This window comes from Xyrauchen texanus, chromosome 32 (assembly GCF_025860055.1).
Source record: "Xyrauchen texanus isolate HMW12.3.18 chromosome 32, RBS_HiC_50CHRs, whole genome shotgun sequence".
In the NCBI taxonomy this organism is placed as follows: Eukaryota; Metazoa; Chordata; class Actinopteri; order Cypriniformes; family Catostomidae; genus Xyrauchen; species Xyrauchen texanus.
The window spans coordinates 35528495-35551662 of NC_068307.1; the positions used below are offsets into that span (position 1 = coordinate 35528495).

The 23168-nt window shown below is 40.9% G+C and overlaps 1 protein-coding gene across 1 annotated transcript in view; it reads left to right on the forward strand.

The window, feature by feature from the left end:
• LOC127625995 (protein bassoon-like) overlaps window positions 1–23168 on the forward strand; it is a 135082-nt gene that overhangs the window by 79757 nt on the left and 32157 nt on the right. Inside the window, exons 4-5 of the mRNA XM_052101493.1 lie at window positions 17680–18114; window positions 18716–23081. Of these exons, the coding sequence (XP_051957453.1) occupies window positions 17680–18114; window positions 18716–23081 (4801 nt within the window). The remainder of the gene's footprint in view (window positions 1–17679; window positions 18115–18715; window positions 23082–23168) is intronic.

Here is a 23168-nt window from a genome sequence, read left to right on the forward strand (position 1 = left end):
ACAATTAATGCAGAAAACCAGCTAATTCCAAAGGGTTCACATAGTTTTTTTTTTTTTTTTTGCCATTGTAGTTTAATGAACAAGTTTTCTTTGTTTTATTGAGAAAAGAGGCCTAGTTACAGTATATGAATGACTGCTCTCTCAGGAGTTCATCCATTCCTTTGTGTTGTGTAATATCGCTTGGCCACCTCTGTGCTGCTAATACACAGTAAAATCAATTACCCACATAATTCGAGGACTTTTCTTTGCCTAAAGTGGTGCAGTAGCTGAAGTAAAGACACACTGCATGTAACAAGCTGAGAATGGTGTGATGTTTTCTCAGGTGCCTTATACAGCAGTGAACGAATCCTCAGAAACCGTGTTCTCCTCACAGGGCTATTAATGGGTTGTGTGAAGATACATGACTAAATTACTGCACCATGTTTAGCTTGATTTAACTCATGTGCAGTGGCAGTGACAGAGAATTTACTTGTTCATTAAGAAATACATTTTCAGGTGCATTGCTTTTATTTTTAAAAGGGTATATTTATTAACTAAATAAACATGCTTTCCTTTTATGTGAAATGCTTGTTAAATAATTCAGTTTAAATAATTAAAAAAAATAAGTACATAAAAATTAAGTATTTTCAGGTGCAATTGTTCCCTTTAAGAGAGCATATTTATTCTTACATATAAAATGTTTTATGTGAAAAATGTATGGGAAATACTTTAAGGGTTAGTTCTCTCATCATTTACTCATTTACTTTTTTCTGCTGAACACAAATACCTTCTCTCTTTCTCTCTCTTTCTTTCTTTTTCACTTTCTTTCTGTGATGGATGGGTGCTCTTTGAGTGCCTTTGTGCTGGATGATCTTTAATTTCCACCTCCTGGTAGTCCGGTGCAGGCTCAGACTCAGGGCTGCAGGCCTGGAGAGTGTGTGTGTGTATGTGCGAGGGCCACGTGGCCCATCCATCTATCCATCCAGTCCCAACATACTGAACTAAATTTCATCTAGATGGATCACTAAAAGATCGATCAATCTAGAACACATGTCACAAAAGCTTTAGACAGCTGCCAATTTGACTACAATACCTTTTAATTGCCTTTTTCAAATGTCAAAGCTGATAGATAAAGCAACAGAAAAAGAATTGTGCATATAAACAGACCGATAGAGACTTATTACAGAGGAATCAGATTGGTCAAGGTCAAAGATGTGACGTGGACGGAGGGCTGAGTGGGTGTGTCTTGGCTGTTAATGAGCGCTGACATTTCCTGTCCCAGCATGAGTACCTGAGCCCAGTGGGTTGCCAGTGGGGAAGGAAGAGTCCTGCCGAGACATGAGTGGCAAGCATACGCATGTGGCTGTTTATATCAACAGTCGTATGGGAATACTGGCAGAGCGGAGAGAGTGTGTAGATGGCGAGGAGAGCATGTGGTTGCACCTGTGCCCCAATGTGGATGCGATTAAATACTATGTTGTGGTTTGTGCTCGCTCTGGCACCCTCTTGAGGGGAAACAGGGGAACTGAAGCTTGGGAGAGGTTGGGTTTCTTTGTCTAATACAGTATACGAGTCCACTCTGCTAGTGTGCAGATTGTTTTATGTTACAGTATGGCTATTGTAGTCAGAATTTAATTAAATTTTTCTTTAAAATTTAGGTTCCCTTCTCAATAAATAAAATAACAGCCACTTTAAAGGTGCACTACTTACTGTACAAAAAGTGTGTACCTGTAAAGGGATGAATAGGTGAATCTCCCTGTGACGAGGAGGAGGGTGGGGGCGGTCGGTGAATGCTCATGGGATAGAGAGAGAGAGCCACACGCAACTGCTGCGTGTGTTTTTATGTTTGTGACTTTTTGTTTAAGTTTTCATTAAATAATACTTTGATGGTTCGTCCGGTTCCTGCCTGCTCCTTTCCCAGTCTAACCCCCCCTGTTACATTGGTCCCGAAACCCGGGAAGTGTGCTATCATGGAGTCCTTGCCACTGCTGTCCGCCGGGGAACAGAGGAGTTGCTGCCAGCTGACTGGATGTGGAAGAATGGCCGCCGTCCGCAAGGTGATGAGGGGCTCGCTACCAGCCGCCTGGAGAGGTGGTGTCGCTGCCAGGGGCAGTGGGGCTCGCTATCGGCCACCAGAATGCGGAGGGGCATTACATCCACCAGGGATCGGAGGGCTCACTCGTGACGGCTCCTTTGGTCAGGCGGCAGTGGCGAGGACTCCACGATAGCGCATCACTCCTCCTTCCCGGGTTTCGGCACCAATGTAACAGGGGGGGGTTAGAATGGGAAAGGAGGAGGCGGAATACAGACGAACAATCAAATTAATATTTAATGAAAACTTAACAAAAAGACACTAACATAAATATAAAATATTTTGCATAAAAAAATTAGGCCTTTTATTTTAACCTTAAATCTGCCTTTACAATCTTGTTAAACCTTGTCTTTATGTATGCCAGTGTGAATTGATTATGTTCACTTGTTTACCCAATATACTGCACCCTATTTGTTTACCCTATATACTGCACTAGCTACTATATTCCACAATGCACTTGACTTGACCTTCCATTTCCAGTGAGATGAATGAACCAGAAGTAATATGAGCAATGATTTTTAAAATGTATTTCTTGACTCATTATTTGATCGCTCCGCCAAGGATTACGATTTTGGTTTAAAAAAAAGGGAAATTGCAAAATGTATTTCTAAGAAGAAAACAAGATGCTGCGTTCTGAATTAAATAAGCAACATGATGAGGTCATGTGACAATAATCTATCCAGTATGTTTATCATTTCACATACTATTTAAAAAAATTGTATATAGCATACATCTCGCTCTCTATTCAGCATGTAGTAAGGTAGTATTCCACTCTAAACATACAGGTAGCCTCAGTAAAACACGTTCACATGGTAAGACACGGTCAGAGATGTAACTTGTCACATGGCACATCATTATACCAACATTGTTCCCTTGAGTATCCATACACACATGCAATTATACACCTGCTCTTGTCATGTAACTGCAGCTCAGGCTGAACTGCAGGTGTGTGGTCAGAGGGTCAGCAGAACTTACTGTGTGGATCAATCTGACTGAACTTTTTTTTCTCCTGTAACCTGTGGAGAGACATCTCTGTTTGTTGTGTTAATGAAAAGGCAGTTCTGCTGTTCCATACACAAGTTCTAATTAGTTCTTGTCTTGCAGTTCATAAGAACGTATATACAGCAGTACATGTTTTTGTTTTACATAAGCCATGTGTCCAACTTATAAAAGGATATTGATAGACTCAGTTATATAATTCTAACTTTATGATGGAAATGTGAGTGGTGCAAAACTCACCGTCACGATGCTATGTTTTATTTTTTTCTAAACCAGTATTTTTGTCTTCTTGTCCAGTAAAAAATATCTTAACATTTTTAAAATAAGATAAATTTAATTGAGAAACAAAATGACATAAGATTTTAACTTTTTTTCAGGTTTATATTTAAAACAAGGCAAATTACTAAAAACAAAAAGAACAACAAACAAATAATTTGCCAATATAAGAAAGTACCCAGATAGCTTTCGCAGTTGCCCGCTATCTCCGTGTTTATATCTGCTGCTGCATCTGAAATCGGGCCATATCCACAATATAGTGCACTATATCGGGTGTCGGCCGTTTTGTAGTAGAGTTAGAATTTGATTGAACTACTCGTTCCCTACATTTGTTCTCTCATACTTACCCACAATGCATTCTGATTTTGAGTGTAGATCAAATGTACGCTCGAAGGTTTATTGCGCATAATCCAACGTGAGAAGGAATGACGAGCTCATGCAGGTGAGAAAGAGCACGAGCAAGAGATGGCAGTTTACAGCTTCCTTCATTCCTGCCATGATTTATTTCATGCAGAAACGTCACCCAAGTTTTGGATCGGAGATTAAAGATACTAATACATAATAAATAAATACAATAATGTATGCATTATGCATTTAATTAAATGTAAATGTAGTTTGAATTAAATCATTATAAACTAATACTGTCAGTCGACTGCGATTTAATCTCTTAATTTTTTGTAGTTAATCGCGATTAATCGCAGATTTTGCAAGTGCTAAATTTGACACTACTTATTTTCTTATCAAAATGTATTTATTTCCATCTTAGGAAGAAAACAAAACATTATGTAGCAATAAAGAATAATGCTTTATTAACGTTTAAAAAATGAAGACTTACAAAATATAAAGATAGAAATGCTGTAAAATATCACCAATTCAAGTAATATTAAATGTTTTCCAAAGTCTAGGTGGGAGGTTCACTAATTGAAAGAACTATGCTCCACATTGGTTGCATATTCATTGCAAAGGGCATTACATCTTTTAATCTCTCAAACTCCACAATAATAATCTGCTGGTAGACTGTGGCTATCCGCATTCCTACAACAATCATGAAGCTGCATTCATGATTCTTATCAGGGTGGCAACACCAGTATTGAGCGCCGCTTTTAAATCACCATGCGCCTTACATAGGCTGAAAAATATCTGGGCTTGTTTTGCACATTAAATAGCACTAAGAGCTCCTTTCTCCATCATTGTATCACTGACAGGGAAGCGTTGTCAGAGATTCTATTATTTATTGACTTAAAAACCTCTACGGCTCTATCATAGGAGAGAGAGTAATGGTCAACTTTAGCATGTTAAGGTTAAGACAGTTCTGCCAATAGAATGTCTAGGAGACCGCCACGTATGCTAAGCTTGTTGGCACCCCTTGGTAGAAGGGCTCTGGCACTGTGGTGTGTACATCAGTGTACTGACTCCGGGTGGACACATTACAAAGTTTCCACCCTTCACACCAGCGTTTATGCTGTATTAACTTTAAATGCATTAAACGCGAATAAGAAAAATTGATGCGTTAAACATTTTTAATCTTATCGCATGCATTAACATGCTAATTCTGACAGCTCTATTATGAACATGAATAAAAATGAGAAACAGAATGAAAAATTATTGTATTAATATATTATCTATAAATTCCACTTCAGCTACAGCCTCATATCTGCAGTTACAGTTTGTCTCAGATAAATGGCTACATAAAAATCCATTCGCCATTCTAACCAAGTTTTCTATATTTCTTCATGACCTGCTTGGCCAAGTGCATTGATTTGCTTGATTTAACATTGAATATGCTTAAAAAAACAGAACACTGTAGGCTATGCGATAAGCATACATTTCAAACAGCTGCACTTTTAATAGCATATTGGTGTTGTGCATATAAAATATCTTTATCAATAAAACAAATCCATGCTATTTGTTTTGGGGACTTTTGGCAACACTTACTCAAAACATACTTCTACATGCTTTTAAAATCCTATGCAAATCATTCAAAGCATTAAACTTACATGTTTTTTTTTAGAATGCATCTTTGTGGTTAAAAAAAAAGGTTTTCTTGGATGCCAGTATGAAACGCAGTGTGAAAAGCAATGCCATCTGTGAAGCTTTTTCTCATTACATTGCTGCAGTTAATATTTGTCTTACAATGTTAATACATACAAGGTAGTGAGTCATAATACATTCCTAACATGTTCCATTACAGAAATCAATATGCAGTCATTTTAAAACAATCACACCGTGTAACTTGTTTCATAAGAATAATCCATTTGATCTATTCAAATAAACCAGCCTTATTGTATAAATTCCTTGCATTTGATTTTGATGATTTAAAGTTTTTATATAAAAAACTAACACGTTAAAAAAGAATTAAGCCAATCCATCGTGCCACCGGACTTTGAAAAGGAATATTCCTACCATCAAAGCAATCCAAGCTTGAAATAAAACCTTCATGAGTCCCAGTCAGCAGGGGGCAGTATGTTTAAATCCAGCTGGATAGACCACATTCACTGAGCAATAGAAAACACAAGGTGAGGAAACTTTCTGCATTCAAACACAAATACACAGAGTGCAACTCAGAAAACACATCTTGAGACTCATGCATTCTAAGTGGGTTTTCACACTGGGCACGTTTTCTGCAGTCCGAATCCGAGCGTGATTGTTTCCAGCGCCTCCCGGATTGTTGGTCTGGTTTCAGACTCGCATATGATTCTGTTGAACCCTGGTGCTTTTCCGTCATCAACTTGTGTCATCACAATCTTGCACATGATGAAAAACATTACAGAGAACAACACTTGCGCCTCTGTGCGTTGCATGCCGTAATTCAGCAGTTGTACATATCCAGGAGAAGGTGACTATATCTGATGCTCAAAAACTCCTTTTGGAGGACACAGCTGCACACTCACTCATGCACATATAGAAAAGGCACCTCACCTTTTTCTGCGAAATTGCATGTGCAAGTCATTTAATTTCTTGAACAAGTGTGCAGGTTGTACAGGTTGCTATCTCACTCACGCGAACTGCGCCACAGTTCCATTGCAACAGAGCTCAGACGACCTCCTACAGGTAGTCTCGGGTACGGTACAAAACAGATTTCACATTACCAACTTTTCATGTGAACTGTGCTCTGTTTCGGACTAAACTGCCAGTGTGAAAGCCCCCTTAGTTTCTAAATGACCTAAGTTTAGTCAGGAAACTCTACAGGGCTTGAGCTGATAAGTTCCCAGCGTAATCTCTCCAGCCAAGTAAAGCATAGTCTCTATCCCATGAAACAATTAAATGTAGTCATACCTCATTTGTGGAAGCAAGCTTGTCTCTTCGCAGTGTGCAATGAGAATCCTAATTGCTTCCCACCTCCTCCCAAGTTCCACATGTCTAGATCTGTTTAGGGGGGATTTCATGTTTTCCTTTCGTAAAATGGGATTTATTTACTTGTCAAGCATAATTAGATAAGATATTAAGTATTTTTTTTTTAAGATAAATCTGACAAAATTTAGTGAACTTTAGACTTTAGATCTGCCAATGGGGTAAGCAAAATAAACTAGTTTGTTCCTTTGAATTAAGTTTATTTTTCTTAACTATGGGCAAACAGTTTTTTCTTGTTTTAAGCATAAATATCACTAAATTTGATTAGATTTCTCTCAAAACAAGACTTAAAATCTTGTGACAGTTTTCTTGTCAAGAAAATAAATAATGTTTTAAGAATGATTCAATATTTTCACTGGAAAACAAGACAAAAATACTTCTCTTGAAAATATTTCTTTCAGTTTACCTTTGAGCATAAGACTGGTGCATCCCGCATCAGCACAATGGAGGATATAACCTCTTTGAGACGAGGAGGCCAATCGCAAATCATAGCATGTAGCCATGTTCGATTTTGCTCAGCACCCAATCGGGGAAAACAATTCCCCGATTGGGTGAACAAATAGGGCTAATAGGTGACATGTAGATTCCTTAAATCACAGTGTTGTAACATTGTAGTCTTCTGGCATGGCATCAACTACAGTAAAACAGACATCGAAATTACCTGTGTCACACCACAAAACTGGTTTTTAGCCCTCAACAGCGGGGAAAGTCATTTATTAAATGTTCAACTTCTTTTAACCTGACACAGCATCCTAAAAACGCGCCGTTTAAGATGCTGAAAACCAGTGAAAACCATTTCAAAAGTGTTCATCTGACATATATGCACATCATTTGACAAATAAATTATCACAGTTGGAATGAAAGAATACGTCCTGTGAAAACAGGACAGATTGACCAACATAATTGAAAAATGGATTGCTGTGGACTGTAAGCTTATGTTCAATGACATTGGAATAAAACCTCAAATATTTTGACTTCTAAAGCTAATAAAGCTTTTAGTATTGTCTATCAATGCTTTTCTCTTGTGCCACCGGAATACAATATACAGTTTTTCAATCTGAATGTCTGAACATTAAATTTATAATTGTTTAACTATTTTTTATAATTTATAGCTTAACATCCTTAAAACAAGATAAATGTCTTTCAGAAGCAAAATTCTGTATGAGAATATATATTTTCTTAAACCTATAGTTTTCTCTTGTTTTAAGGATAAACCTTGCTAAATTGTGAGAGATTTATGCTTGAAACAAATGCCCAAAAAAAAGGAAATTGAGTTAAGAAAAACAAACATATTACATTAGTTTTAATATCTTGTGCAATTTTGCTTCACAAGTACATTTATCTCGTTTAAATTATGTTTACATATTTTTACCAGAAAACAAGACAGAAATATGTGTTGTGCTCTCTCTCTCTCTCGCTGTCCCCTCACTCTAACTCGGAGTGATTGATCATGTGGTCTACGTGTTTTTTCCCTTTAGACTTTGAGCTGTGGAATTTTATGTAAAGTGTTGCAAAGGCCAGTTCCACACACCCTCACTCTCTTAAAGTGAATCTTTTAATATTTGATCACCCCTCTGCCATACACTGCTGGGTTTAAATAACTATAAACTAATGTGTTAACACTCTGACATCTCTCCTTTTTATTCTCTCTCTCTCTTTCTTTATTTGCCATGCTGAGCTGTGTGAAATGGTTTGTGGATAGGGACCAGGGGCCGGATTCACGTAACTGAATCCTTTTTGAAGATTCTTAATGTGATGACCAATCTTGCTAGTCAATTCAAACGGATGCGCTGCCTTAGAGTCCATAGAAACAAAATAATTATATCATTAGAAAGATGATACTGTCTTCCGCCACCCTTTCCCAATTACTTTCTGACGTGATATAATTATCAAACTGCCAAAAGAGAACATTTTCCTTGCTGTAATTTCCTCAACAAGATCTACTGACCACCCAAAACACTCTCACGGTGAAATCGTCAGGATTCGTATTACTTTTCTAAATTTCGCTAATTCATATGGTATCGTGCGACTGCATTCCTGTAACTTTCACTACAGCCAATGATGTCGCTGGACATCGTTTCCATCTAATACACGACAATTACTTCCTTCTGTCATACACAACCGCTTCCTATCATGTTTACACAGTCTACTGATTGATTAAGTTTAGAGAAAGGGTTTGGCTAAGGGTAGGATATTAATAAGTATGTCCTTAACGCCTCATGCGCAGAACTCACTCATCCACATTAGACATCCAGGAGTTTGCATGTGATGAAGTCATATGAGTTAATGCGAACAATATCGTGCTAAGACTAAATGAAATAGCCAACTCGTAATTTATGAGATCAGGTTGGACCACCACTAATATTCTTAATTTGGAATAGAAATCATTTCTCTGCACTGTTACTGTATACTAGCATCTAAAAATATTATCTGGCACAGTCATTCAAATTTAAAGGTGTCTTCCTCAAGAGGGAGCATACCAGCTGTAAAAGCAGAAACCTCCAATAATTGGGTTTCATGCAAAACTTAGGAAGCTTTTTTGACTTGCACAGGAAAGATTTGTATACAAAAGTGTTTAAATCTATTCATTTCAAGGATTGTACCTAAGATACGAATGGAAATCCATCTGTGTTATCTCTAGAAAATTATAAAAACATATACATTTATGCAGTAATCACAAATGACTGGTTGGTTCATCCTGAACATCGCTGAGAAAAGTTATAGGTGCCACGTGACAAGCAACCTCTTGAGCATGCTAATATGATCAGACAATAGGTCTTTTCGACATTATGCAGCGATGCGACCAATCGGCGCCAGACTTGAAGCAGTGCAAGATGGATAGACATTTTTTCACACTTGAGATGGCGCCACCGCTGCGTCACCGTGACTTATGCCATCAAAGTACCGCAAGAGCGACTGTCACAGTAGTATCTCCATAGCAGCTGCTCGAGCTTTGAATGACGACACAGCTCATTCGCGATTGGCCAAACTCACAATGTGACAACGGTGATGGGTTTTTCATGGGCTGCGTTCGCAATGGCATACTTCACAGACTACTCTTACTACTTCTGCTATGTCAATCTATGGCAGATATAACAGTAGTATGGAAGTATGCCATTACCAAGCTGATACCTCTAGTTTGGTAAAAACTCTTACAAATCTGTGTTTTTATAACAGTACATCATGTTTATATCATGTTATTTTTTTTGTCATTGTAATATCATTTTTATTCAGAAAAACATTTGAAATTATTAAAAATATTGGCTCCTTTATTGGTATGAAAATAATATAGGCATTTATTGGACTTTCTTGTACACACAGCAGGCACTGTATTAAGCAGCCCATAACCTTTTCAGATGAATGTTTAGGTTTATTATTTGTACAATTCAAACCTCTGTCTTTCTGAATTCCACGTCATCTGCGATAAAGAAAACAAACATTGCGTGATCTTCTGTGACTGGTGTAGGTTCAGCACATGACGGAAATTGCTAAATTGGACGGCTCTCTGTTCAACTCCCCGACTGCAACCGACAAATCTTGGCGGTAAAAAAAAAATCGGTAAATCGAGATGAAGTCGAACACACCTAATTTCAAAGTCTGTCATTTTATAATCCAGAAAATATTTGAGAACTTCTAAAGCATTTTTAATAATTGCACCTTCTAACAAACGTCTTACAATTTGTCTTAAGAACTTTTGTTATTTATTGGGCCGTATTCATGAAACTTTCTTACAAATATTCTTCTCAACCACAATTTTCTTAATTTCTAATTGAAGAAAAAAATTTAATCTTAAGAAAGTTCCTATCTTTTTTGTTAAGACTGTTCTCAATTAAATAAAGTCAAATAGAATAACAATTCTCGAGAAAAAAAAAAAATCTATATTTAAAGTTAGGATAACCTCATTTGTCTTAAATACATAAAGGTATGATGAATTTACTGGGTTGTTTCAAATATAACGCATTCTATCATGTTATGTCATGTTATATTAAGAAGTCGCAGTGAGCTGTTTATGTAGAAATGTGATTTTAGACCCAAACACATTTTTGACTGTTTTGTGTTTTATTTTATTGTCAGCTTTCAAACCATGCACATTTTTATTATGAAATTCAAACCAAAATTTTTGTTTTGAAGCTTCTTATTGTGGTGACCAATCATGCTAGTCAATTAAAATAGATGCGCTGCATAGTGCTCTCTCTCCCCTCGATCTTTAGACTCCACAGAACATAATAATTATATCATTAGATAGAAAGCTGAGGGTGTCCTCCGCCACCCTGTTCCACCCACTGATGAGCAGGCTAGTATAATCAGACAATGTCAAAGCCTTTCATTTTATTCCTAAGGAAAAACATTATTGCGTTTTTATTATGTGTTTAAGAAAATATTTGAGAACTTGCCCTGTGATGGACTAGCCACCTGTCCAGGGAGTTTCCCTGCCTTGGGCCCGAGAAAGCTGGGATAGGCTCCAGCACTACCCGCGACCCTACAAAGGACAAGTGGCTTTAGAAAATGGATGGATGGATTTGAGAACTTCTTAAGATTTTTTAAGAATTGCATTTCTTACTAACTTAAATTATAATTTATCCTAAGAACTTAATTTTTTTCCCCCTGTAAGAACATTTTTGTTTAAATTATTTTCATGTTATAATCCAGTGAGATTCGATACACCCAGCTAAATATTTGTTCTTTGAGGTAAACATCCTCGGTCTCTGGAGACATTAAAATACACTTACATGCTCAAGCTGAAACCTCTGAAAAACTGGAAGACCTTGAAAATAGGAGCCGACGAAATAACGTACGGATTGTTGAAATTCCGTCAAGCTGTGGTACTGTACTCAAACCCAGACGGCTTTGACGGATAACGGGGACGAAGCACTTCCCCCCCTCGACCGATCCGCCGGTGAGCACCCGGAGTCAGGTAAGTGCTTTAATGTCTTTCAACTCAGCATCGCCACAGGGCTCAAACCCTGTCAGTGTGGCCTCCCTGGCTCCGCCCGCCACGAGGCCCACCCGCTGGTATGTCCAACGAAATCATTCCTTTGGTCCATTCCGCCCAGAGTCTGGACATGTGGCTCATGCTTCCAACCCGTCGCGATTGCTGACCCGGACCGTCCGACTCGGCTACGCGATTCAATTTGCCAGGCACACGCCCAGGTTTGCCAGCATCACTTCACCTCGGTGAAGGCCGAGAGCGCCACCACCTTCACGTGAAAATCACCACACTTCTACGCAAGCATGCGATAGAGCCTGTCCCTCCAGCCGAAATGAAGGAGGGGTTCTACAGTCCCTACTTAATTGTGCCAAAAAAGGCAGAGGGTCGCGGCCAATCTTGGACTTGCGAGTTCTGAACTGGGCCTTACACATATTCCCGTTCAAGATGCTGAAGTTAAGACGCATTCTAACAAGAGTCCGGCATCAAGATTGGTTTGCGGCGTTTGACCTGAAGGACGCGTACTTGCATGTCTCGATTCTACCTCTACACAGACCCTTCCTGCGGTTTGCATTTGAGGGTCAGGCATACCAGTACAAAGTCCTCCCTTTCGGCCTGTCCTTGTCCCCTCACGTCTTCATGAAGGTCGCAGAGGCTGCCCTTGCCCCATTTAGGGAAGTGGGTATCCACATTCTCAACTACCTTGACGACTGGCTAACCCTAGCTCAATCTCAAGATGGGTTGTGTGCATACAGGGACCTGGTACTCACGGACCTCAGCATATACAATGTGCCTGTTTGCCTTGAAGTGGCGTCTGTTCGCAAAGTGGTGTTCTTCCCGACACTGATTATCAGGTTCCTAAGAGGTGCTAGGAGGTTGAATCCCTCCAGACCTCACCTCGTTCCCTCATGGGACCTCTCCGTAGTCCTACAAGGTATGCGTGGGACTCCCTTTGAGCCCCTTGAGTCAGTAGAGCTTAAGGCACTCTCCTTGAAGACTGCCCTCCTGACAGCGCTCACCTCCATCAAGAGGGTTGGGGACCTGCAAGCGCTCTCTGTCAGTGAAACGTGTCTGGATTTCGGTCCGGGCTACTCTCAAGTTATCCTGAGACCCTGACCGGGCTATGTGCCCAAGGTTCCCACGACCACTTTCAGGGAACAAGTGGTTAACCTTCAAGCGCTGCCCCAGGAGGAGGCAGACCCAGCCTTAGCGTTGCTATGTCCGGTGCATGCTTTACGCATCTACTTGGATCGCACGCAGAGCTTTAGTATCTCTGAGCAGCTCTTTGTCTGCTTTGGTGGACAGCGGAAAGGAAGCGCTGTCTCCAAACAGAGGATCGCCCACTGGATCATCGATGCCATAGCCGTTGCCTACAAGGCCTGCAGGGCTATGAGCCCATTCCACCTGGAGCGTGGTGGCCTCCTGGGCTCTGATCAGTGGCGCCTCCCTAGCTGACATTTGCAGAGCAGTGGGCTGGGCTACACCCAACACCTTTGTGAGATTTTACAATCTCTGGGTTGAGCCGGTCTTATCCTGTGTCTTAGCAGGAACAAACGGATAAGTCCAGACAGACCGGCTGGGTATATCGCTTGTGCCTAGCACCTTTCACCTCCCTTGACCTGAAGATGTGTGTTGTTGATTCCCAGCAGTGTTCACAAATGTGTTCCCTGGTTGATTTCTTCCTAGCCCTGCGACAGATGAGTTTGCGGAGAAACTCGCAGCCAGCCCAGTACTTGTGCTAACTATGCCCCATGCTGGGACAGGTGCTCCGCATGCACTGGTTCCCCATAGGCAACCCCTTGCAATGTATTTTCCACTGAAAAAAGTTTCCCGGTTGGCAAACGGCATCTTCTTTGGGCAGAGACCCCTCTGCCCCAGTCTCCATGCTCGTAGAGCTTCCTCCCCAGCATTGGGTAGGACCTACCATGGGAGTCTCCACATGATGTACTTACGATTAATCTCGGCAAGACCATGTGACGTATTTCCACTTAATTCCCCGCTCACTCTGTGGCCTCCATGGTGTCTTCCCCTTGGGATTGACATCCCGCCGACTCGGACACTGGCGTCCAGTCGGTTAGCAAATTCTCTCTTTTTCTGGGAGAAAAAGAAAATAAGGGGGAAGAGAGGCATGACTAGGACAAGCCTATCCCCATTCTTTTGAGTACTTGACTCATCCCCAAAGGGCTGTTCGACACTCACACTGCATCAGGAGAGGTTACAGGCTGGCCCGGTACACTGGCTAAGCGGCACACAGCAGTCTACCCGTCTCGCACTGCCGATCCAAGTAACCCAGTTCAGCCAGTTGTGGCGTTTTTGTAGGGGATCCCTTTTGTCACTATATCAACACAACATCAAGTGAGTGACAGATAAGGAACGTCCTGGTTATTTTCGTAACCTCCGTTCCTTGATGGAACGTGTCCCTCCTGCCACAACACTGAACTATCGCTAAAATGGCCGGGACCATATTCTCAGCTTCTCAGCACAAAACCTAATGAGTGGTATGCACGTCCCCTCCTTTTATACCCGTATGTCCGGGGAAGAGGCATGCAAACCCCACTCACCAATTCTCATTGGCCTTTTATCAAAGATCAGAGGTGTTTCCGGGCTCTCAAGAGTGACCCCTAGTGTCACTACATTGACACAACGTCTCGTTCCCTCCATCAGGGAACGGAGGTTATGAAAGTAACCAGGATGATTTTCATCCATCCATCCATCCATCGTCAACCGCTTATCCTGTGTACAGGGTCGCGGGGGGCTGGAGCCTATCCCAGCTAACATTGGGCGAAAGGCGGGGGACACCCTGGACAGGTCGCCAGTCCATCACAGGGCACCAGGATGATTTTATTCCAGCAAATTTTTCTGATTTAGTTAGAGTTAATTTTGACCCTTTAATATGTGGATAGGTGGGTTTCATTACATTTATCAATGATTGGGAAGGTTAATGTTATTAATATGAACTGTAATCCAAAGTTCAACAAACTGCTACAGTCACTCCCTATAGATGTCCCCCTCTCTTATTCCAAACAATTTGATAGCATAGCGAAGTCCTTCATTTGGAATGGTAAACATTTCAACAAATTCCATAGGCCAATTGAAAAAGTTAGGCTAGGCCTACCCAAGATTTTGTTTTATTATTATGCATTCGGTTCGGTGTTTGCTCATTGGTCGCTTCCACCTGAAAGAGCCCTCACTAGTTTTCTATTAAACAGGAAGTTCTTGCCCCTATTTTGCCATTGCAGAGCCTTTCTATCAATCTAACCAGAGAAGTTAAATCACACCCCTTTATTTGCACTCAGTATGGACAATGGTCCAGAGTGTTTAATTCAGATATTTATCTAAATGTTGCCTCAAGCTTATAGCTTAGAGCTTGTCGAGCTTTGAACCCTAAACTATGTATTACTAAGACCCCTTTCTGCTAAACAGACTGGATTAAGAGGGGGATAATAAACTTGGTGACCTGTATGAGAGTGGTTATTGAGAACTTTTGAAAACTTTTGGGATTCCCAGATCTCAATTCTATAGGTATTTACAGCTGTGCCACTTGCTCTGCACTGTTTTTGGGAGTAGCACAGTGGTGATGGGGTGGTCATTAATATGGAGAATAAGCACGTAAAAAACTGGGTCCTAACTAGCATTATGATTGCCAGACAGGAAGTTTTAAGGGGTTGGAAGTCTGCTGGTGTGCCTCCATTTCAGGAATGGTGTTTGGAGATGGGCAGGGTGGCAGCTTTAGAGGAGGGGGCATCAAGAAGACTGGGGATTTAGACTTGTTTGTGGAGAAATGGGGCAAGTATCTGGCTTTTTGGAGGGCTCTCGGAGAGGAACAGCAGAGAGAGAGAGGTGTAGTGGATGTGTGTGATTGTTATATATATTTTTTGTTGTGTGTGTTTGTCTATAATTATGTGGCCACTGGGATGTTGCTGGGGGTCAGGCTGGGGATGGAGATTGGGGGTGGGGGGCAATTGTGAGGGTTAAATATTGATTCCGTTTGTATCTGTTTTGCTTTACACTGTTTAATAGATGAATCAATAAAAAAATGTATTAACAAAAAAAAAAAAAAAGTCATCTGTATCACATGTCAAAATCTTCCCTTCCAAAGCCTCTCCACAGAATCCATTCTGAACCGCTCCGGCAGCCAAGCAAAACCGTCACGTACATTTAGTCTGAATTTTGTTAAAAACAGAGCTCTTGGTTATTCACCACAAAAAGCTTTCTTCTTTATCCAGCAGTTCAATTCAATTCATATTTTTAATAAAATGTTATATTTTCTTCATTTAGCACAACTGGCAGAGCGTGACAAAGGTTATGGATTTGATCCCCAGAGAACACACCTAATGATAAAATGCATACCTTGAATGAACTGTAAATTGCTTTGGATAAAAACATCTGCTAAACGCATAAATGTAAATGTAAGAAAAAAAGGGGGAATTGCTAAGGCAAGCTTCACTACTATTGCTTATATTTATGGTGTGGCTGACCAAAATATCATAGAGAACATGGCTGGGCCTGATTTGGGCCAGTAAGGAACCACCTACTGTAGAACACTCTTGCAACCACCTAGAACACCATAGAAACTGCATAACAATGTGCCAACAACCACTCAAAACTTCTTAAACAACTGTATAGCAATGCCCCTGCAACAACATCATAGTATCACTGGCAAGTTTTTTTTAAAACATCATGTTTTAAAGAAAATAAGTGTTTCTCTATTTGTTCCTTTTTTTATCACATTTGCAACACTGCAGAATATCTGATACTGATCTGCAAGTTGTCATTGTGTACGCTTGTGTGTGCCAGAGATGGATAAACCATAGCATCAGTGATTTCATCTCTTAGAGTTGGACATAACAACAGACGAATAGAAAAGCATGGGGTGTAATGCTTGTTTATCAGCCTGAGTCAACCTCTGCCAGTTTGAAGAAATTAAAACTTGAAGAGGCAAACAATTCAACACTACCATGTCTGCAGCCCTCTGTCAGGTATAACGTGAGAATATGTAAGGCACGTTTACAGTCTGACAAAGAAAATTTGAGAGGAAGCAGAGGGACACAACACATTGGAAATGTGCTCTGTTTTATGTTTAGAGCTTGGAGAACTATTGTTTTTTAATTACAGTACTCAAGGGACTCATTAACTAAACTACATGCAGACATAATCTTATATCTATATCTCCATTGCTTTGGCATTCGTTAAGAGTGTAGACATGAAGCATTTTTAAATTGGAGTTTTCTATAAAAAAGTAAAATAAAATTCCTTAATGGTTACTATATACTGTATAATATACAGTATACTGTATATATATACTATAGTGCATATACTATACATACAACTGGGTTTAACTGTTTTATGATATCTTATTATCTCTGCCTATAATTTTCTTCTGTATTCTGTAATTTTCTTCTATATTGCTCTCAGAGTTTATGTAGTCAAATGTCCTTAGACTTCAGTTTATATAATTTAGATATTAAATATTATCTAGTGTCTGTATTTATCTTTGTGTAAGAATTTTTGAGTCCAAAAACTATTTTAGGTTATGTAGTCTACTTTACAGTCAGATACTTCATACAACTGTTGTATTTATTTGGAGCTCTTTATCCAAACTCTAAAACCAAATGCTTTTTTAATGATCATACTTAATTACATTATTACTGTCCTAAATTTGTGCATACAATGATTTACAGTTTGAAATGCAGAGAAGACTCCTGCTCTGGGCTGAATCATTTTCATGCTTGCATTTCTTACATGACTACATAATTGTCTATGTTAAACACAATGGCTTTGAAGAGAGGCAGTGAGGCCTTTGAGAAATGGTCTTGGCCAGAACACAATTACGCTTGCTTGCTCGGCTTGACCAAATCCCTTTTAAATTTCAATCGTAGTGTGACAAAGTCAGAAAGAGAGCGAACATGCCAGTGAGGGCAAACGATGGGATAAATCTCATGTAATCTGACTATTGACTTTTTCACCTTGTGACGACTTTATCACTTTATACTGTATGACTGATCTCAATTCATCATTTCATGATACATATTCCTTGTTTTCTTTTCATTTTCAGAAGAAAGAATGGCTGTGTTTGACATGCCAGACTCAGAGAGCGGTGTCAGGGAGCTTAGGGGATATTCCTCCTTCTGTGCCACCATCCGTTGGATCTCCACGACTACCATGCCCAGCCAATCAACTGCAGCAGAGAGGGCCCAGTCAGCAAGCTACGCTGAGACCTATCGGTCCTCAGCAGCAAAAGCCACCTGGTGCCCAAGTAAGTGGTCCTTTCTCTCCAGTAAAACAAGGGGCACCACAGTCCAAGGGCCCCTCGCAACAGTTTTCTGGAACTAAGGCTGAGACACAAAAACAAAATCAAAGCATTAACAAGAAACAAGCTATGTCCAAAACAGAAAAAGAGGGGGACGTCAAAGCATCAACTAAAAAAGGAACACCGGATAAAAAAGATGAGAAGAAAAGTAGTGGCATGCAGAAATCTAAACAAGATGATGTGAGTGACCCTCTGTGTCCTCATCACCACTGTCTTTGTCTTTCATAACAAATCATGTTAACATTCTATGATGGGATTGTTCTATTTAAAATAATTTATCCAATGTTATCTTTACTCAAAGCCAGTTTAAAGTTAACAATCTCAGTTGCTAACATACTTTAATCACTATTTCCAGTGTTTGATGTTTACAAGTGCGCAGTGATGAATCAACTTCATTTATAAAGCACATTACCCATTACAAAGAATTGATGTCACCAAACAGTCCGATGTAACTATTTCTTGTAACAAAAAAAATTAAGAAATAGCATTTCCAACATCATCGTTTTTAATATGTGCATGCCTTTTTATTTACTACATTGTCCCATATAAATAATAACAACATAACTGTTAATCAAAAGTGTCACCAGGATTTATATTCACTTTTGGCCTCATCATCTCTTTAAGTTTTGCATGCTTATCGTAAGTACTGTGCTATTTGCACATTTTGTATATGGTGCTTTATAACCTTTAATGAGTTATGTTCTTTTTTTTTTATCTGTCAGTGTAATTAAAATATTTGTTGATCATATGAGACATGACCTAATGCAATCTCTTTTTACAGGATTCCAACAAGTCGAGCACGCAGAGCCTGAGTGATACAGGCTACTCCTCAGATGGGATATCCAGCTCCCAGAGCGAGATTACTGGATTGATCCAAGAGGACTCTATGAAGCTAAATGAGAGGGGAATCTCAGACAAACGCAGCCCTCCAAGTCCATCTGAGCTAACAAAATTAGAAAGCTCAATGCGACCTTTGTTGGAGTCACATACAGGAGTTGACCACCATCGTGATGTAAAGGACACTGCAGAGCAGAAGAGACCTCGATCTCTCACTATATCAAATGATCAGGAATTTGAGTCTGATGAAGAAGCATCAGATGAACTCAGCTGTAAATTAAGACATGACTATGTGGAAGACAGCAGTGAAAGTGGCCTTTCTCCATTACCAACCAGACAGAAAAAATCACAGAAAGATTTAACAGATGAAGAGTTCATGAGGAGACAGATTCTGGAGATGAGTGCAGATGAGGAAGATATGGCAGAGGTTGAGGGCCACTTAAAGACCAAAAAGAGCCATAAACACAGTGGAGATCTTGGAAAAGAGAGACGTCACCTCACACAGCAATCTAGCAGTTTTGAGGAAGACACTAAAAGCACTGATAGCTCATACAAGTCAGGTGAAGCAGATGACATGATGGCCTCACAAGGTGGTCTGAGACGATTTAAAACTATAGAGCTGAATAATACAAATAGTTACAATCGTGACATGGAACTCAGCACAGACCATGACCTCAGGGAGCCTGAGCTTGAGATGGAAAGCCTCACTGGGTCACCAGAAGAAAGATCAAGGGGGGAATACTCTTCAACCCTCCCAGCAACCACACCGAGTTATAATTCTGGAACTTCTCCCACCTCTGTGTCATCAATGGAAGATGACAGTGATAGCAGTCCTAGCAGAAGACAAAGGCTTGAGGAGGCAAAGCAGCAAAGGAAAGCAAGGCATCGATCGCATGGCCCACTATTGCCCACCATTGAGGACTCCTCAGAGGAAGATGAATTGCGAGAAGAGGAAGAACTTCTGCGAGAACAAGAAAAAATGAGAGACCTGGAGCAGCAAAGGATTCGCAGCACAGCCAGAAAAACTAAAAGGGACAAAGAGGAACTGAGGGCCCAGAGACGCAGAGAGAGGTCAAAGACGCCTCCTAGTAACCTCTCACCAATTGAAGATGCATCCCCAACTGAGGAGCTCAGACAAGCAGCTGAAATGGAAGAGCTTCATAGATCATCCTGCTCAGAATACTCTCCCTCCATGGATTCAGAGGCAGAAGGTTTTGAAATGGGTTCAAAGCTTTACAAGTCTGGCAGTGAATATAATCTACCTACATTTATGTCTTTGTACTCACCAACAGAGAAAACCTCTGCTGTCTCACCCTCTGCAGCAGATAAATCATTAAAAAGTGCTGAAGAGGTTTATGAGGAAATGATGCGGAAAGCAGAGTTGATGCAAAAGCAGCAGCAACAGACACAAGGAAGACAAGGACAACAGGAAAGAGTCCTTAAGTCAGACAGTAAACAATATTTAGATTCTGGAACAACTTCTTTGAGTCCAGGTACAAGTCCTACCCAGGTCTCAGCTCCAGTCACATTCTCTGGAAATGACCCTGCAGGAAGAGGGACACAAAGGGTACATGGTAGTCATTCACAACAAAGTCAAGTTAGAATGAGCACCCAAACCTCTAAAGTAGGCCACAGTACTGGTACCCCACAGTCTCAGATTAGGCAGCCTGCTCCTACACAGTCTCAAGGAAGACCTGGTGTTCAGGGTACAGCACAGGGTCAAGTGCCTGATCCTGGGGCATCCTCTTTAACATCAAAAATGTTCTCATATTTAAAAGGCTCAAGTCCTTCTACATCCCCTTCTACTTCCCCCTCACAAAGTCCCACTCATTCTCCTGTACCTACTTCCATGGTGTCAACCACTCCAACCTCTCAGATACCTCATAGAGCTGGAGCACCACGGCTTGCAAGACAGCAGTCCTCCCAAGATTCCCCTGTTATGGTGATTACATTGGAATCAGGAACCAGCAGTCAACCCACCAAACCAGTGACTGTGAATTCCTCCACTTCACCTTTATCCTCACCAACAAAAGACAGCCAACAGACAATTTATCATACTACAACAAAGTCGCCTAGATATCCACAGAAATATCCAGCCCACCCATCACCTCAACATAGGGCACAAATATCAGAGCGAGTTAATGTGGCTGTGAGCACTGCCACCTCTTCTGGTTCCACAAGCAGCGGATATATTCCTGTGGGAAACATATCCTTGTGTAGAATCTCCACAGTCCCTGGTACCTCAAGAGTTGTGGAGCAAAGCACAATTTCCCCTGGTAGTAATATAGTTGATCTTAGAACACCAGTGAAGCCTGCCCCAATCATCATGACAGACCATGGTATGGACCTAACATCTCTGGCTTCTGATACACGAAGGTACTCACTTGATGGAGAAACACCCCAAGGTTATCATACTGCTGTACAACCCCTTATCATGAACCTAAATGCACAGGCGCAACCTCAGGTAATGACAACTACACCAACAACAGTTAGTGTGACTGTGGCAGCATCAATGTTCATATCACAGCCAAAGCAACCAGTCGTTTATGGAGATCCATTGCAAAATAGAGTTGACTTTGGTCAAGGAGTTGGATCTGCAGTTTGTCTTACCCAGACCAGACCAGTGATCGCAGATCCATCCATTCCAAAAATTGATGCATGTCTAGAAAATCTAGGCATCCAACAGCAACAACTTCAGAAGCAGCAACAGAAGCTTCAGCATCAACAAGAGCTCCTTGAGCAACAGCTCCAGCAGCACCAGCAAAGTGCTTCTTTTGCTAGGTTTAACTTGGCTAATCAAGTACAACCAATATTGCTGAAAAAGGACTTGGTGGTAAGCCAGAGCACAGGTGGAGGTACGCAAACAGTGGTCAGTTCCATTCCTAAGATTTCTCCGCTGCCTCCACCACAGTCATCATGCTCTGCATCTTCCACCCCTACACTTGGTCATGACATATATGGCGGGGTGGCTTTGGAACTAAAGAATAAACCTGCTGTAATGAATCTCTCCACAGGGACGCCCCAAGTAATGATGGTGCAGTTGGATGAGAATAACGCTCAAGGAGGAACAGTGACTCAGGTTGTTAAAAGAGAGGAATCTCCCCCACCAGTAGAGGTCCTAGATCTTACAGGACAGATTAAACAAGAAAATCAGTTAGTTTGTTGTGATGTTGTATACAAGTTGCCATTTGCTGGTAGTTGTTCTGGTCCTTTTGCTCAGAGAAGTAAGACAACACACTCAGAGGCTCATTTATCTGCAGATCCATCTCAAGCTCCTGGGCAGCAAAGCCAACCTGGAACAAATGGCTACCAAACAGAAAATATACAAGGAGCAGCAGTTGAGCACAAAGCTTTTACCTTGCCTCCTCCAGGACGACTTCCACCATCAATGTCAGACAACAATCTAGCGTGTTCAGGTCTCCAATATTACCAGAGGAATGATGCTGGTGACCTAGCAGTGGATTTAAGCACTATGAAGCAAGCCTATGAAGCAGGATATTTGGGAATGGGCAACCAGTATGGATCTTATACAGATCTACGACATCAAGGAGGTGATTCAGCTCCACCATTACCTTTGCGACGATATGGTTCGATGTCCAATATCAATGCAGATTATGGTTATCCTTCTCGTGACCTTGGTGGTTTTCAAGAATCCAACCTTGCACAGTACAGTGCCACTACAGCCAGAGAGATTAGCAGAATGTGTGCTGCTCTTAACTCCATGGAGCAGTTTGGCAGTCGTTACACCAGTAATCCTGACCTTCTGCAGTACAGCGCTGAGAGAGGAGGCCCTGCAGCTAGACTTAACCTTCAACAAGGCCTAGCATCTATTAGAGCCAACCTATTGTATGGTCCTGATGGCAGACCCACAGTACACAATCAAACACTAACAAATCTAATCAATGCTAGACAAGCTAGCCTAAGATCTTTATATCCCTCTGCTGTAAGGACAGCTGATGGAATGATATACTCTACTATTAACACCCCAATAGCCTCCACCCTGCCAGTCACCACCCAGCCTGCCCCTGTCCTTAATCCCATGTTAAGAGGAGTATATGGACCTTACCCTTCAAGCAGTGTAACTGCTGTACCTCTGGCTAGCCTCACCAGGTTGCCTCAAGTCACCCCAAGAATGCCTCTTACTGCCCAAGGACCTTACAGATATCCTCCTCCAAATAGTTTTCCAGCAACAGTTCCAGACACTTCCTTGGGAAGTGTGCCACCAGCTAGTACCTTCCTGGATGCTCCAGTTTACCTGGGGAAGCCTGCAACACCTACCAGTGTGTCAACAAATGCATCAACAAAAACTGGTCAACCCGTTTCAAATTTAGGTATGCAAAGAGTACAACCAGCTCAGACTAGTGCTGTGCCAGTCCAATCAGTTGTAAATGAACAGG